The sequence below is a fragment of the Podarcis cretensis genome (assembly GCF_951804945.1).
Source record: "Podarcis cretensis genome assembly, chromosome: 2".
Taxonomy (NCBI): domain Eukaryota; kingdom Metazoa; phylum Chordata; class Lepidosauria; order Squamata; family Lacertidae; genus Podarcis; species Podarcis cretensis.
Window position 1 is genome coordinate 9,357,754 of NC_137171.1, and position 16,199 is coordinate 9,373,952.

Consider the following 16,199-nt stretch of genomic DNA (forward strand, 5'->3'; position numbering starts at 1 on the left):
AGGCAAGTAACTTGCGCCCCCTAACCCGGGGCAAGGCAAGTAATTTGCACCCCTAACCCCTAACCTGCCGCCGCTGCCAGCTTCTTCTTGCTGCTGCCTGGGCTGGTCGGGTGTGGTTCTCTCCCGCGCTCAGCGCTGCGCTGGGCGGCCGCTGCACTGTCCCTCCCCCAGATGGTCCCTCCCTCGCTCTCTCTCCGCTCCGCACAGCAACACACGCCTGGCACCCTCCCCCTCCACAGTGGGCGGCGACCCGGCAGCTCGGATCGGATTCGCACAGCCAGCACTGCAGTGAGAGAGAGTGAGCGAGCCAGGTAGGGGCAGAGAGCTGCGAGTGCGAGCGCGCCCCCCCAAAATGTTGCGCCCAGTGCGGCTGGCCCCCCCTGCACCCCCCCACGCTATGCCACTGAGGCAGACTTCAGGCTTGTAGATTCTAGTTTGTTCCTGACTACAGTCCCAAAGTCTACTACCCCAAAGCTGGTGCAAAATGCAGCCAACATTTAAGGGAATTCAGTGGCACAGCTGAACGGAACTTGCAGTTCCTACACATGAAAACCCATTCCTGGTTATCTCTCCCTCCAGGCTTCCTGCACTTTAGCATACACACGGAGGGAAATAAAATGCACACATAATAAAGTAACAGTAACCCTATGAAATGGCAACGGTGGGAAATAATTACAAAAAGGTTTCCACCAGGCAGTGTCTCCTACCAAGTTCCAAAAAGCAGAGGCAACAGCAGCAGGCAGCCCTCCAAGTCAGTGCCTTAGCAGAAAAGGCCTTCTTGCAATTCATCTGGTGGGAGGACTGAATTTTAGTAACTATGTATGTCTGAAGAACCTCAGGGAGTTGCTGAATGAGTGTTTCCTCTCTCCCCCTGCATCTAACCCTGGCCCCCTTTTTTGCATGTGCACTCAGAAATATGTGCCTGTACATGAGGGAGTTTTGTCTTCCACATTGGACGATGCTATCTGTATATATTCTCTTCCCTAGTAAAAAAAGGTAAAAACAGCCACCTGAAAAACAGCAAATTACTTTGAAAATGCCAATCTAGCCTCCGGCTAAGTCATGCTGGCCACATGACCCGGAAGCTGTACACCGGCTCCCTCGGCCAATAAAGCGAGATGAGCGCCGCAACCCCAGAGTCGTCCGCAACTGGACCTAACAGTCAGGGGTCCCTTTACCTTTAATGAACTTACAAAACTGACAGTAAAACTCAGGGAAATGTTTCACTGGCAGTGGTGTTAGATGCACAGTTTAAAAAAAGAATTGCAGTTAAAAAAAATAAATCACTCCAGAACATGATAGAGGCAGGAACTGTTTGTATACATTTCTTCCCAGCTACTTATCCTTACTGAAAATGGAAGTGCTTGATGTTGTGATCCTCTTCCTTTGGCAAAACCCACTCCACATTAAATAGAATCCAGGTTAGTTGCTGTATTATGCCATACTGTGCACACCAGAAAGACTTCTGGGTTCGTGGTGGTGCGGCAATCTGACAGCTATCTGCTGGAGAGATGGCAAGAGGAAATAGCAGGAGACCAGCAGCCCGACACTCTCACAATGAAAACACACCGCAAAATAAATTGCTTCTACACCACCATTTTTAATTAGCAAACTTTTAATACTCCACACAAGTTATTTGCTCACCTAACGAACCTTCTTCCTCCATAGCAACCAAACACTTGGGCAAAGGGAATTTTGAGCTCCTGCCATGATTTGTTCCTCCCAATATGTGGCTTCTTGACTGTCCAGCATGTACTCAGGTAGGCTTAACTCAATGGGAGAGAGGTGTTCGCAGAGTGGATGGCAACTGCATTGCCACTGTTATAAGGAAGACATGATTTCGGTTGTTCTTAAAAGTATGGAGCAATGTTTCTGGATTGCCTGTGAATGGAAAGAACTACATCTCCATATAAGGTTATGGCTCTCCTTATATGAAACAGCCTTTTAACCACCTGACTCATGGCTTAGGACACTGTTCATTTTACCAAGTGATTAGAGCAATCCCACACTGCCCAGTTGGATGCATTCACTGCTCAGAATTAGTTCACACTCCCTACCCAACCAACAGTGATATCCTGAGGGATGTAAGGGAATCCTAGAAGCATCTCCTATCCTCAGAAAATTTCATTTAATTTTTAAGCCTTGGCTGAAAGTAGAAGGAGCTGGGCCTTCAGGCAACAGTATCACTGGGTTATCCATCCTTCCCCGTGATCTAAGGAAATTAGGTTATCCTAGATTGTAAATTGAAATATAGCTATAATTTTACAATCAGGGAAAACCCTGTGTGTCAGCTATCAGAGTTTAAGAACTGGACTGAGCAAACAAAAGCTGGTCCAAAACCTTGGGAGATTTGCGACAGCACGTGGGCTCAGATGTTGCTTCTGTCCTCTAATCAATTTGCTGTAAATAAATGCAGGATTCATAGCTGCAGGTGGTAATAAACTTTTACTGTTGCTTGGACACTAAAGGATGGATGGAAACACCTTGAAACCTTTAGAGGTTTTTTTGAATGCAGCAGTGTTTTAAGTATTAAAATACCCCCTACCCCGTGAACACTCCGTTGCTAATTAAGGAAAACAAAGTAAAGCACAGCTGAAATTGAGTAATGTGACAGCAAACCAGAAATTAATTGAATAGCTATAAACCTATGACCCTCCAAATGTTGCTGAACTACAATTCTCATCAGCCTCAGCAAGCATGGGCAGGGATGATGGGAACTGTAGTTCAATGAGGCTCAACACAGGGCGCTGAGACCCACTTTCAAACTGCAAGGAGACTGAAGAATATACTTTCTAAGCCCTAAAGCCATAAATAAGATACACAAGCACACTATGTAGACAGCAACCAACTTCCTTATCATTCAGGGTACAAATCTCATACATGTACTTCTTGTACCTATCTTGCTACTTGACTTTTTAAAGAAAAATCTCACTGTGATTTAGTCTGACTGGCCTGCTTTCTGGGGCTCAGCTGAACCCTTCCCCGATGAAGGGTGGATCTAAACATGCAGGAGAACATGATTGAAAGGAAGATTATCATCTCAGAGTGTCGGTTTGAACCTGCACACTGCTTTTGCTTTACATTATCACTTTACATTCGGACAGCAAATAAAGGATTGCTGAAGAACTTGTTGCCCCGAGGTGTTTGCTTTCTACTTGCAGGGGTTTGGTTCCTCAACCTGACTCCCAACCAAGGGCCATTCACAAATCATATTCTCCACCTACAGTCTGAAGTGAGACAGTCCACTAGCACCTTGGGATTTGTTGTGGAATTTCATTCTGCTGCACATGAAGATCTGGCCAAAGTATCAAAACATGATCCACTACTTTGGAGAGAATTCTCCCTCTCCTGCCAATCTGATGACTGGATAGGAGAGACACAAAGGGGGCAGTGTAACACAGAAGGGCTGCCATTGTTCCAATCCATCAAGCTACTTTACCTTGCAGCAGAAAATGAAATGGCAAGACAGGCCTGCTGACTCAAGAGTGTAAAGCTAGAAGCAGGAAGGTCACCAATAATTCGGCTTTTGTGCCTTCCCCCCCACCACCTCCTCCTTCAGCCTGATACGTGGCTCCACCTTCCCTTTGTGCAAAAGATTCTCAGGAGAAATCAGGGAAGAACTGCTGCAGGAGGCGAAGAGCAGGGTTCTTTCTCAAGAACCAGACATTACACCTTCCAGCCTCTCTCAGTGAAGAAAAGAAGGGGAAAAATGAGAAACTAAGGGAAACCACCAGCCAATGTCAGAACCAGTATCCCCTGTGCGGTTACACACAGATCTGCAAAAAAACTACTTCATATCGCTGCTACAGTCTGTTGAAAGCACCAGGAAAGGAGCTGCACAGTAAGTCAACCAAAGTGAGCTCTTAACAGAGCCTTGCGAGGCTTTAGCTGTCATTTAAGCAACACATACTCTTTCAGAGATTCTGGCAGAGGCAGCTCCTTCACGGCATCCGGCAGGAACTGGACTCCAAGGCTGCGGCGCACAGCATAGCGCGACAGCGTCTTTAAGGTGCCCGGGGCGGAGCACAGGGTGGTGAGCTTTTCGCAGAGTTGCTGATCCCGCGTGACTTCGCGGGGCATCGTGCCGTTCTTCCGCAACTCAAAGTGTCCTACGGCTCTGTGGAGGAGATCGAAGCAGGAGTCTTCCCTCTCAGTGCCGAGTCCTCTGACCAGCAGGGCAACCAACCTCGAAATCGGGGTCTGCCCCTTCATATTGACCACCCGGACCTCTGCCCCGTATTCCAGAAGGATGCTCACACTCTCCAGGTTTCCCTTCATGGCTGCCCAGCTCAGGGGGGTGTCATTGTTGTAATCCAGAGCATTGACAAAGGCGCCGCTTTCTAAGAGTGTTCGGACGCATTCAGCATTGTTCTTGAAGGCAGCCCAATGCAGTGGCGTGTCCTTGTTGCCATCCAGTGCATTGGGATTTGCCCCATATTCTAATAGGATCTCTACGCAGGTCTCGTCCTTTTCCGCTGCATAGTGAAGTGCTGTTCGGTTGTAGCCATCAAGGGCATTGACCTGAAAAAGCAGAGACGGGATTCTTCATGTGTTTGGAGTTTATTATCAGCAAGAGGAAAATGACCCAAAACGTGGCTAAGAAAGATGGGTAGTGGAATCCTTCCACTGCAATCTCCATCAGCCAAAACACTTGTCCCGTGATCCTCACTCTCATACAGTGGTACCTTGGGATGCGAACGGGATCCATTCCGGAGCCCCGTTCACATCCTGAAGCGAACATAACCTGTGTCTGCACGTGCGCAGGTCGCGTTTTGCCACTTCCGCGCATGCGTGTGATGTCATTTTGACCGTCTGCGCATGCGCGCGTGGCGAAAGCCGGAAGTAATGCGCTTTTAACTTGAAGCACATTTATCCCGAGGTATGACTGTACTGGACCCATTCAACAAGTTTCCTCTGAAGCAGATCTCAAAAGAAAACTCTCAAGTATCATGCTGCTGCTCTGGCCCTTATTTTTTAGAAACAGCAAATGAAAAGGGAACAGCCATCTCCCATCTTGCTCTGTGTGTGAGATTCCAGGGGCCAGTATTTATTTAAATGATTCCGTCACTGCAGTTTCTAAGCAGTGCACAACAGGGATTCAGGAGGGATGCTATTTAACTAACCACTGCCAAGAAAGAATGCTGGAGGAGATAAAGGCTTGTTGTAATCCAGCACAGGCAAGATTACTACATTCCCCAGGCCTTGAGCTCTGTAAGAGGATGGCAACTTGTGTGATTTCACTAATTCCTTGAGAACTTAACTTGGATCCAGACTTTCTTCCTGACAGCAGAAGGCAGAGGAAGTAGACTTTTGATAATTCCCTTTGTGGCCTTCAAATGTCTGCTCTGAAATGATGTAACACCAGAGAGAACAGTAAGGGGACGGGGGGTTGCTGCAGGGGGAAATGGAAGCAAATCTATTCCCTTCACTTTACCACCAGGATCTCTGAACTGGGATTTTTGTGTGGGTATTTTTGTTTTTTTACATTCAAGTGGTGTATAAATTTTATAAATTAAATAAATAAAAGCCTTCTGTGGAAAGAAGGAGCCCTTTTATTCATAGACAGCTGTTCGGATCCAAACCTAAAAGCCACTGAGATTTGATAATCTTATTTTTATAATCTCATTTTAGGAATTCTAAAACCCAGGATGATGACGATGACGCATTTGGTCTCGTGGCCTTGTCATTTTCCTACCTGTAAAAGCTTTTGTCAGAATTAAAGGTGATGCTGAAACACACACACAAGGGAATGTGACTATTAATGAGGGGCAGCAACCCCCCCCAAAAAACCCCCAGACTGCCCATAATTCAACAGATGATCAAACTGGCACAGGACTAAACTGTTCAGGGAAGTTTTTAATGTGTGACATTTTAATGTATTCTTAATATTTGTTGGAAGCCGCCCAGAGTGGCTGGGGAACAAATAATAAATTTATATTATTATATTATTATAAACTGGGCCATGTCAATCAATCAGGCAAATAATTTTTGAGCCAGAGAGCTAAACTCCAGCCACCTATTCAAAATAATGGACAGGATCCCAACAACTGTGCAAGCCATTCACTATGCCCAAGAGGGCTTGACCTTATGATTTCTAAAATGGCACATTTCCTTACCTCTCGACCTCAGCCCCCAGAAGGCAAACCGCTTTGAAAACACATTAAACCCTGTTTTTCCCCCTCCTAGCTCTTGCACCTAAAGGAATATGTCTCAATCTAGTTGTGCGATACTGTGATCAGGATGTGTGTGTGTGTGTGTGTGTGTGTGTGTGGTCTATCACAAGGATAACATATAAGAACCCCTTTGAACATTCAGAAGTGCTCTACAAACCCCCTCACATCTGTCATGTTTGCTGGATCTGTTCTTAAATAGGCTCTTCTTACCTCAGCTCCTTTTTCCAAGAGCAGCTCAATGCAGTCGGCGTCAGCAACCATGCAAGCACAGTGCAATGGCTTCAGGGTACCGTGCATACAGTTAACATCTGCTCCCTGGAAGAACACAAATCGGGAAAACACAGTAAGAGAGGTTCTGCCAGCTTATTTATTTCTGATCTCAGTGGATCATGAATAACTTTTGCAATACAGTGGTACCTCGGGTTACATATGCGTCAGGTTACATACGATTTAGCTTACAGACTCCGCTAACCCAGAAATAGTACCTTGGGTTAAGAACTTTGCTTCAGGATGAGAACAGAAATTGTGCTCCGGCAGCAGTGCAGCAGCAGGAGGCCCCATTAGCTAAAGTGGTGCTTCAGGTTAAGAACAGTTTCAGGTTAAGAACGGACCTCCGGAACGAATTAAGTACATTGGGGTACTTCATATTTATGGTGCGTCTCTGTGATTTAAGCCAAAAATCTAAACCCCAAATCCATATCAGTCTCTTCATATTTATTACTCTCACAGCTATTTATTTATTGCTGTAGCATTCTAAAGGTGGCTAAAAAATGGGAGGGAACCTGCTTCCTGCAAGGCCTGCTCCATTTGCTTGAGGAGGCTAGGAAAGTAAAGAACGGCATCCTCTTTCCTCTTTAGACTCTACTATGGAGAATACACCCAACAAGACAAGGAGCTCAGGTTCAGACTGTGGCCTTTTTCCATACATCCAGTATCTTGGGGTCTCCTCATGTCACAAGGAACTGTATGGATTGCTCATATTTAATGAAATGGATTTTATTGCTAGCAACACAGGTTGTACTCAGGGGAACTGAGTGACAATTGAACCTGAAGGGTTTTTCTTCTGTGTACTTCAGATGTACGGTATACTGAGAAGCCATAATCAAGTGATCAGCTGACCCCAGCCTTCAGCCAAAGCTTGCTTTCCCCCTTCTTTCCCGGAGAGAATTATAATACACAGGAGACAACCGTTTTGCATGGGGGTTCTGTTCCTGGCCCCCACAGGCATAAGCCCGCTCCGTCCCCATTCTGTCCTATTCTGGGTCCAAAAGTACCCGCAAGTTGGTGGTCACATGTCAGTTGAACTTGCCTAAAATGGTCACCACCTGTATTTTCAAACACCTGCGTTAAAAAGCTAATCTCTTAACTCTGGCGTCTCCAAACAGGCCTCCCTCTTCTTTTCCCTTCCCTTGTGTTTTTGTCTTACCAAACAGATTCAGGCCCAAGCCTCTAGCTATTTTTATTTATGTACAACACTCTGTTACCGTGTGCATTCTGGAAAGATTGCTATCTTATATTTTATTTAACAGCAGGGAGAGGAAGAACGAGGATAGCAAACAAACATCAAGAACCATATCAGCTTCCATGAGCTCTTTGGCCAACAGGCTGACTTATAGTACATTTAATGGGCTCTGGCAGACTAAGTACCTGGGAATTAATATAGCAAAGCAGTTGGCAGCATCAATCAAACCTAACGTGGAGCTCTGTGACTACAAGTGCTGAGAAATCAGAAACTGAAGTAGTCTTAGCACTGCCCTTTGGAATTAAAGACTGACTACATATTCTTTTGAATATCAGAAATGTCACATTTAAACTGGTCTGAGGAGCACTATTCAATACTATTTAACACTGAGACTAAAATTAACATCTATCCTCCCTTCTCCTTTATAGAGCCCAAATCCACATGGATCACCTCTTGACTCCCCCAGATTTGTGGGCAACAAGGAACAGCTATCTGGCCAGTAAAATTGTTTTAATGCTCTTCCAAACTTGCCTCTACTCACTGTAAGCTGTCTGCTGTACATACACTCTAAAAGTATTCAGTAGTTTAGATTTACACTTAAGATGCATCAAGGGCGGGTTAGCATGCAGGCACAGCCGACATAACCTCACCCATCAGAAAGGAGGATTCCTATCCCTACAGTTGTAGTCCAAAATACAGCAGTGGCCACAATGTACAGATGATCTAAGATCTGGGGTATCTTGGCTGTATGACATAATGCATACTTCACAGAGCGCAACTTCAGTCCAAGTGTCTATTACATGATCAACCACTGGTATCTGTGTGGTTAGTTACAGCACAGCACATTTGTTCTGGCCTGCTTGAGAAAAGCAGGGGGAAATAAAAGTTAAAAGGACGTAAGGAGATATTTCTCCTCTAATGGAGCAAAAGCAGCCCATGCTGGCCATTCCCAGACAGTGCTGTTCTGCTCTAGGTTCAATAGGAACAGGAAGCAGGTTAATGCCACCCTATCTTAGTGTATTTTTGGTCTTTGTGGAAGCCGCCCAGCTGATGGGCGGGGTACAAATAAATTAATTATTATTATTACTACTACTACGACTACTACTACTACTACTACAGTGGTGCCTCACAAGACGAAATTAATCCGTTCCGTGAGGCTCTTCGTATAGCGGTTTTTTTGTCTTGCGAAGCAAGCCCATTGACAGCTTAGCGGATTAGCGCTATTAGCGGTTTAGCAGCTTTTAGCGGATCAGCCGATAAGCGGCTTATCAGCGGATCAGCTGATAAGCGGCTTACGGCTTAGGAAAAGGGGGAAAAAAGGGGGGAAATCCCGCAGGAACTCGCAAGACATTTTCATCTTGCGAAGCAAGCCCATAGGGAAATTCGTTTTGCGAAGCGCCTCCAAAACGGAAAACCCTTTCGTCTAGCGGGTTTTCCGTCTTGCGAGGCGTTCGTCTTGCGGGGCACCACTGTATAGTGGCCTCAAGTGCATTCCTTTACTTTTATAAAAGTATAAAATGAATGGTTACCGTCCCATCCCACAGGAGAAACAAACTGTTACACCAATGAAGCCGTGTCTCTCTCTCCCTCACCCCGAAGGCAGTTTGCAGAAAAATGCACCATATGTTACCGTGGATGCACAGGATTGGTCCCCACCTCTTAAACTCATTAACCCTGGTTTAAAAGTGAAACCAACAGCAGCCCAAAGGAAATCCTGCCTAGGACTGTAGCTGAGCCATATAACTGAACCAAGACATACAGAGGTTTTTAGGAGATTCCAAAGCACAACTTCCAGAGCTAAAACGTCTCTGTAGTCTTCCAACATACCCTCCTGATAAGGTCTTCGACATTGTCATGCGGGAAGGATCGGATGGCTGCAATAGTCCGGATCAAGCGCTCCGACAAAGAATATTTACTCTGAATGCTCTGCATAATATACCACATACTGGAACTCAAGTTTCCTTGGGTTAATTCACATGCTCAATGTTGCCTGCGGTGGAGACAAAAGAAAAACGCAGAAGCAAGCTTTAAAAAGGAAGAAAGCGCATGGAAGTTCAAGGGAACAACACCTATTAATAATAAAAATTGTGAATAAGAAAAGGCTTGGTAACTTGTTATGTTTCGCCCAAGACTAGATTCCTGCAGCATCAAATGATGGTTTGCATGTCAAAGGTGGGTGGCGCCAGAGACAAGAAGTGGATGGGGCAACAGGTGTGACTTAGTTATGCAAAACCAAGAGGTTTCCATACACTCAGGTGCACATACCCCACAACTTACCTCACTCAGGCATGCAAGAGGCATGATCACATCAAGGACATATTGCAGTTGGGCAAAAGCACCCAAGTGGGGTACAAAGTAGGGCTGGCAAAAGGTGTGGACTGGGAAGAGTCCCAAGGACCAGACAGACAGGCATTCAGCCTCTGAGCCTCCACTCATGGTTTATTTTGACCAATAGCCGCTCTATGTGGTCTTCTGGATAGGTTTTTGTTCTGCCCATTTAACTGAAGACTCTGGGGATTGAATTTGGGATCATCTGCATATGACGCATGTGCTCTAGTACTTTGCTACTGCCCCTTCCAAATCCAATGCCCTATGCATTTTGAGCTATACTTTTTGAAAAAATAGCAGAGCAGAGCTAAGGAATATATCTGCTTTAGGCTTAGAGAGCCCCAGCCAGTCAAAGGGGGTAATTCTGGGTTTTGTTGTTTAGTCGTTTAGTCATGTCCGACTCTTCGTGACCCCATGGACCCCATGTCTTCCACTGCCTCCTGCAGTTTGGTCAAACTCATGCTGGTAGATTCCAGAACACTGTCCAACCATTTCATCCTCTGTCGTCCCCTTCTCCTTGTGCCCTCCATCTTTCCAAACATCAGGGTCTTTTCCAGGGAGTCTTCTCTTCTCATGAGGTGGCCAAAGTATTGGAGCCTCAGCTTCAGGATCTGTCCTTCCAGTGAGCACTCGGGGCTGATTTCCTTCAGAATGGATCAGTTTGATCTTCTTGCAGTCCATGGGACTCTCAAGAGTCTCCTCCAGCACCAGAAATCAAAAGCATCAATTCTTCGGCGATCAGCCTTCTTTATGGTCCAGCTCTCACTTCCATATATCACTACTGGGAAAACCATAGCTTTAACTATACGGACCTTTGTTGGCAAGGTGATGTCTCTGCTTTTTAAGATGCTGTCTAGGTTTGTCATTGACAATTCTGGGTTAGAAAGGCCAATTATTTGACTGGTATATTAATACTTTGGCTAGAACAAACTGAGGCACATGCTGCAAGTTCTTAAGATGGCCAGTCAGGCTCAATACAGCTTTAAAAGATTAACACTGGGTCACTGTGTGTAGTGGGTTTGCTTGTTATTGATCTTCCTTTCACTTGCTAAGAAACAGGTCATCCAACACCTGTACAACTTTACACCCAACTTCACTACAAACAGAAGGCTGAAAATCATTCTGTGAGAAGTTACTGTGACAATGGGGAGAGAACAGGTGGGTATTTTTTACTATAAAACAGAGGTCGCAGTGAACCAATATGGTTTGTATGGCAAGCTGCAAAATGGATGAATCTGAATCTTAAGCGAGTAGGAGGTTCTGCACTGTAAAATTCAATATTGATAACCTGTAGTATTTAGGACCTAAAAGTCAACAGAGGCATTTTACTGGTGTGTTATTTTTAAAGCAACAGGACCCTGACCACAGGGATAATAATCTAGAGATAAACAGAAGAAGAAGAGGAGTTTTTGTGTTTGTTTTTTTAATGGCCTCTTCTGAATTGTTCAGTGCACAGCTAATTAAAACAATCAGGACCTGAGGCATGATTTCTAAAGGGACCTGGTTAGCCAAGTACACTGGTACAGTACTTTGGTTGTCAAACTTAATCCGTTCCGGGAGTCTATTTGACTCCCAGAACCATTTGAAAACCAAGGTGCAGCTTCTAATTGGCTATAGGAGCTTCCTGCACTCAATCGGAAGCTGGGTCAGACATTTGGCTTCCAAAGAACGTTAAAAAACTGGAACACTTACTTCTGGGTTTTCGGCATTCAGGAGCCAAAATGTACACTGAGGCATTCAAGAAACAACTGAGTGACAACAAGAGAGGAGTGTGAAAAAGATAAGAAGATGGGGATTAACTAAGGGTATTGAACTGGAAGAGTAAAAGGGGAAACTAGCATCTAAAAGTGGGAAGGGAGCTGGTGGTAAGCTTATTCTCGACGGATGTTCTCTGTTATTTTTGGCAGATTACTGTAACTGTTTTTCTCATGCAGGATGACTTTGGGGCAGTCACTTCACAACAGAAATCTGTGTGGAACCCATTCTAGGATATAAGCATGCCAAACACTCAATATTTTGCCAACAGAGTTCATATGCAATGCAACAATACTGAAAAAATAGCAGACATTCAAGGCACACTGTGGCAGCAGGCAACAGAACTCCTTTGTTGGCTCATGTCAGTAAACCTGACATGAGCCAACAGTGTGACGCGGCAGCTAAAAAAGCCAATGCAATTCTGGGCTGCATCAATAGGAGTATAGCATCTAGATCAAGGGAAGTAATAGTGCCACTGTATTCTGCTCTGGTCAGACCTCACCTGGAGTACTGTGTCCAGTTCTGGGCACCACAGTTCAAGAAGGACACGGACAAACTGGAACGTGTCCAGAGGAGGGCAACCAAAATGGTCAAAGGCCTGGAAACGATGCCTTATGAGGAACGGCTAAGGGAGCTGGGCATGTTTAGCCTGGAGAAGAGGAGGTTAAGGGGGTGATATGATAGCCATGTTCAAATATATAAAAGGATGTCACATAGAGGAGGGAGAAAGGTTGTTTTCTGCTGCTCCAGAGAAGCGGACACGGAGCAATGGTTCCAAACTACAAGAAAGAAGATTCCACCTAAACATTAGGAAGAACTTCCTGACAGTAAGAGCTGTTCGACAGTGGAATTTGCTGCCAAGGAGTGTGGTGGAGTCTCCTTCTTTGGAGGTCTTTAAGCAGAGGCTTGACAACCATATGTCAGGAGTGCTCTGATGGTGTTTCCTGCTTGGCAGGGGGTTGGACTCGATGGCCCTTGTGGTCTCTTCCAACTCTATGATTCTATTCTATGATTTTATATGGAGAATCTGGTTGCATTATTTGCATGTTTGGAAGAACAAAACGTGAAACCAAACTGCATGATGCAATCATATCTATTGTGCAAGTGTTACATCCTAGACTAGCCACCTTTTAAAATACATTGTGCTTCCTTTTTCATCATTCTTGTTCTTGTTTTAGAAGGGTTTCAAATTTTAAAGAAAAAATGCAAGGCCCTGCAAATTTTGCAACCAGAATAAAAGTATTCAATTCAGGAAGTCACCTTAATTTCAATAATCTGCTCCAGTTTTGCAAGCTGTCAGTGTACAAGTAGCACCCAAGGCTATTAAGTTATAGTATATGTGATGCAAGCATCATCTCAGTAATTTGTTTTTATAAACAAGATGAAAAACTGGGTGGCACAAGGCACACTTTATTATTATTAGTTGCTTTTTGAAAAAGAAACTCAAAGCAACTTACAAAAAAGAACATTAAAAACAAGGACTAAACAACCTAAAATAAACTATCTGTATGTATCTCTATATACACAGGCCCCACCCCACTAAAATGTAAGCTGAAAATTTAGATCCAAATTCATAACAATGTTTTTGCCCAGCATGTGAGAACAAAGACAGCACAAGGCTTGCCTCCCTGGAGAGAACATTCCATAAAGGGGGAGCCAGCACTAAAAAGGCCTTTTCTCTTGTTGCCACCCTCCACACCTCCCTTGGAGGGGGCACATGGAGAAGGGCCTTAGATGAAGAACGCAGAGGGAAGAATGGTTCATGTGAGGAGAGGCAGTCCCTTAAGTATTAAGGTCCAGAGAAGCACCAAGCTTCCGAGGTCACAACCAGCATTTTGAACTAAGCTCAGAAACTACTTGTGCCAGTAAGCAACCTGGCCACTGAATTCTGCACAGCTGCAGTTTCTGAGCCATCTTTAAAGGCATATAACACATTGCATATAACACATTGCAGTATCTTAACCTAGAGATAGATGCTGCAGTCTCAGTGACACATAAAATACTGTCAGAAGCATTCCTTCTTTTTTACTCAACTCAGGTGGCCAAGAGAACTACAGTCAACTAAGCAGACAAATGCACTCCCCATTTCGGGGAGAAAGGGGGAGCAAGAAAAACATGCAACTGTGGAACATTGCTGTGACTGACACTGCCTTCCAATTAGGAATGAGATGAAACAGATAAATAATAAACCACTAATTCCCAAAAGGTGTGCTGCAAGGGAATAGCTATCAAGCCACGAGAAACAAACAAGCAGCATTCAACAGCCTAGTTCTGCCAGCTCCCAGACAGCTGTACTGCCTGCTTATAACTCTTGAATGTGTTCTGGGTGAAAGCACTTTAGTCACAATGCATGATGCATCCCTTCAGTGCTCATACCGAGATGCACTCGTACTAAAAGAGGAAACATGTATGCTTCACTGTTGACCTGATGCAAGGGATGCATTAGACACCATTTGACATATTACTACATAAAACGTCTTCCAATAGCCTCACTGTAAGCTGACTGAGGTGCCAGTGAGCTCTGTTGGTTAATTAGAAAACAATTCAGAAATAGCAGTAGGATTAATTAACACCTTTCAGTTAAGACCAACTGAAAGATCACAAAGTAATGAGTAAGAATTCAGATTCCCAGAACTCTTCAGCAGCAAGCTTAACATGCCACAGGAAGAATAGCTTTGAGGACCAGTGTGTCTCTGTGGCAAGTCTTTTCCATCCTATTACAGTTGTTAAATAGGTTACAAACGCCAGAATGTTTGTGTTCTCATCAAACACTCCTTTGTGACTATCACTGTGCTTTACATATATGCAAGTTTTTAACATAACTGTCAGTTTGCATTCTTGTATTTTGCTTCCCCCACGCTTCACTCCTTACATCCAAGCACCTACGCCAGCTAACCTGGGCTAACACTTGACACACCTGATGACATGGGCTCTAGACCACACAAACAAAGCATGTCATCATAAACGTTTAAGAGGCAACAAGACTCTCTTGCGGTTTTGAATTAACAAGCACTGCCTCTGCGTTACCTTTTGCATTTCAATGCAAGCCGCATAATCGCCACATACCCTCGCCTCACAAGTAGGCTCCCTATGTAACTTGACATATAAGGATATACATTTTCATGGGCATAGCCGGGTTTTATGTTGGGGGGACAGGACCACCACCTGTCATCATCCTCTGTCTGGCTCTGTCTAGCAATTTGAAATGAACTCTCACAACAACAGTTAATTTACAGTACTTTCTTTAGACTCCAAGTGCTCAGAAAAACCTGTCCAAAATCTTTCTACAATCTCTGAATTAAGTAATTTTTTTTTAATTTGATGGGGGGGAGATGCCCTCTCTGCCTACGCTCATGTACGTTTTGAATACTTCTCTCTCTCTATAGCCACCTAGATCTCTGTATTCACAACACAGAAGCTTGGCGGGATTTCTGTTGTTGTATTGTTGCTTGTATTCTGTTGTTGTATTGTTTTGAATTCTGGTGCTGGAGGAGACTATTGAGAGTCCCGTGGACTGCAAGAAGATCAAACTGATCCATTCTGAAGGAAATCTGCCCTGAGTGCTCACTGGAAGGACAGATTGTGAAGCTGAGGCTCCAATACTTTGGCCACCTCATGAGAAGAGAAGACTCCCTGGAAAAGACCCTGATGTTGGGAAAGATGGAGGGCACAAGGAGAAGGGGACGGCAGAGGACGAGATGTTTGGACAGTGTTCTGGAAGCTACCAGCATGAGTTTGACCAAACTGCAGGAGGCAGTGGAAGACAGGAGTGCCTGGCGTGCTCTGGTCCATGGGGTCACGAAGAGTCAGACATGACTAAATGACTAAACAACAAAACCCAGAATTACCCCCTTTGACTGGCTGGGGCTCTCTAAGCCTAAAGCAGATATATTTCTTAGCTCTGCTCTGCTATTTTTTCAAAAAGTATAGCTCAAAATGCATAGGGCATTGGATTTGGAAGGGGCAGTAGCAAAGTACTAGAGCACATGCGTCATATGCAGATGATCCCAAATTCTATCCCCAGAGTCTTCAGTTAAATGGGCAGAACAAAAACCTATCCAATAAACCATGAGTGGAGGCTGAGAGGCTGAATGCCTGACTGTCTGGTCCTTGGGACTCGGACACGACTTGCTGCTGTTGTTGTGGCCGACATTTTGGGAAAGGGCGAGCTGGAGCCCCCAGAGGCCGCCCAGAGGTGGTGGTGCTGGGGGTTGTCGCACCGCCCATGCGGGGTCCCAGGGGTCGCCTCTCGCCCCCCACCAGCCCCACCAGTGCGCCTCCCGGGCGGGGCCGCCCCCACCGCCCGCGGAGGCCAGACAGAGCGGACCCCGCACCCCAGGGCGAGGCCTGTCCGGCCCCTGCCGCCGCCGCCTCACTCACCGACCCGGCGTCGACCCCGGCCCCCCGCGCGCCCTCCAGCAGCGCTCCCGGAAGCTCCAGCGCCGCTGACCCCGCTGACCCGGAAGCAGTAAAAAGAAGAA

General features: G+C 45.4%; 1 protein-coding gene and 1 long non-coding RNA gene across 4 annotated transcripts in view; one reads left to right on the forward strand and one right to left on the reverse strand.

Moving 5' to 3' along the window:
- The window catches only part of LOC307210789, a 133,445-nt gene extending 131,596 nt beyond the window's left edge, over nucleotides 1-1,849 (forward strand). The window contains exon 3 of the long non-coding RNA XR_013836115.1: nucleotides 409-1,849. This is a non-coding gene — a long non-coding RNA (uncharacterized lncRNA). The remainder of the gene's footprint in view (nucleotides 1-408) is intronic.
- ASB8 (ankyrin repeat and SOCS box containing 8) lies at nucleotides 1,581-16,193 on the reverse strand. Of its 3 annotated transcripts, XM_079966900.1 has the most exons (5): nucleotides 16,099-16,116; nucleotides 12,846-12,931; nucleotides 9,463-9,625; nucleotides 6,384-6,488; nucleotides 1,581-4,521 (listed from the first exon to the last, which is right to left on the reverse strand). In XM_079966900.1, the coding sequence occupies exons 3-5, from the start codon at nucleotides 9,577-9,579 to the stop codon at nucleotides 3,892-3,894; spliced, it is 852 nt and encodes a 283-aa protein (XP_079823026.1). In that variant the 5' UTR covers nucleotides 9,580-9,625; nucleotides 12,846-12,931; nucleotides 16,099-16,116; the 3' UTR covers nucleotides 1,581-3,891. The 3 variants fall into 3 exon arrangements, with proteins under 3 accessions (XP_079823026.1, XP_079823025.1, XP_079823027.1); XM_079966899.1 differs by lacking the exon at nucleotides 12,846-12,931 and having other exon boundaries at nucleotides 16,099-16,193; XM_079966901.1 differs by lacking the exons at nucleotides 12,846-12,931; nucleotides 16,099-16,116 and adding an exon at nucleotides 11,656-11,986.
- Nucleotides 16,194-16,199: the final 6 nt, after the last annotated feature.

Bases quoted from the DNA above. Each gene is read 5' to 3' on its own strand.
- ASB8 (XM_079966899.1), bottom strand. From the start codon at position 9,579: ATGTGGTATATTATGCAGAGCATTCAGAGTAAATATTCTTTGTCGGAG. The intron at 6,489-9,462 runs GTATGTTGGAAG...GTGTTCTTCCAG, and splicing joins TCGAAGACCTTATCAGGAGG to GGAGCAGATGTTAACTGTAT. The intron at 4,522-6,383 runs GTAAGAAGAGCC...CTGCTTTTTCAG, and splicing joins TCTTGGAAAAAGGAGCTGAG to GTCAATGCCCTTGATGGCTA.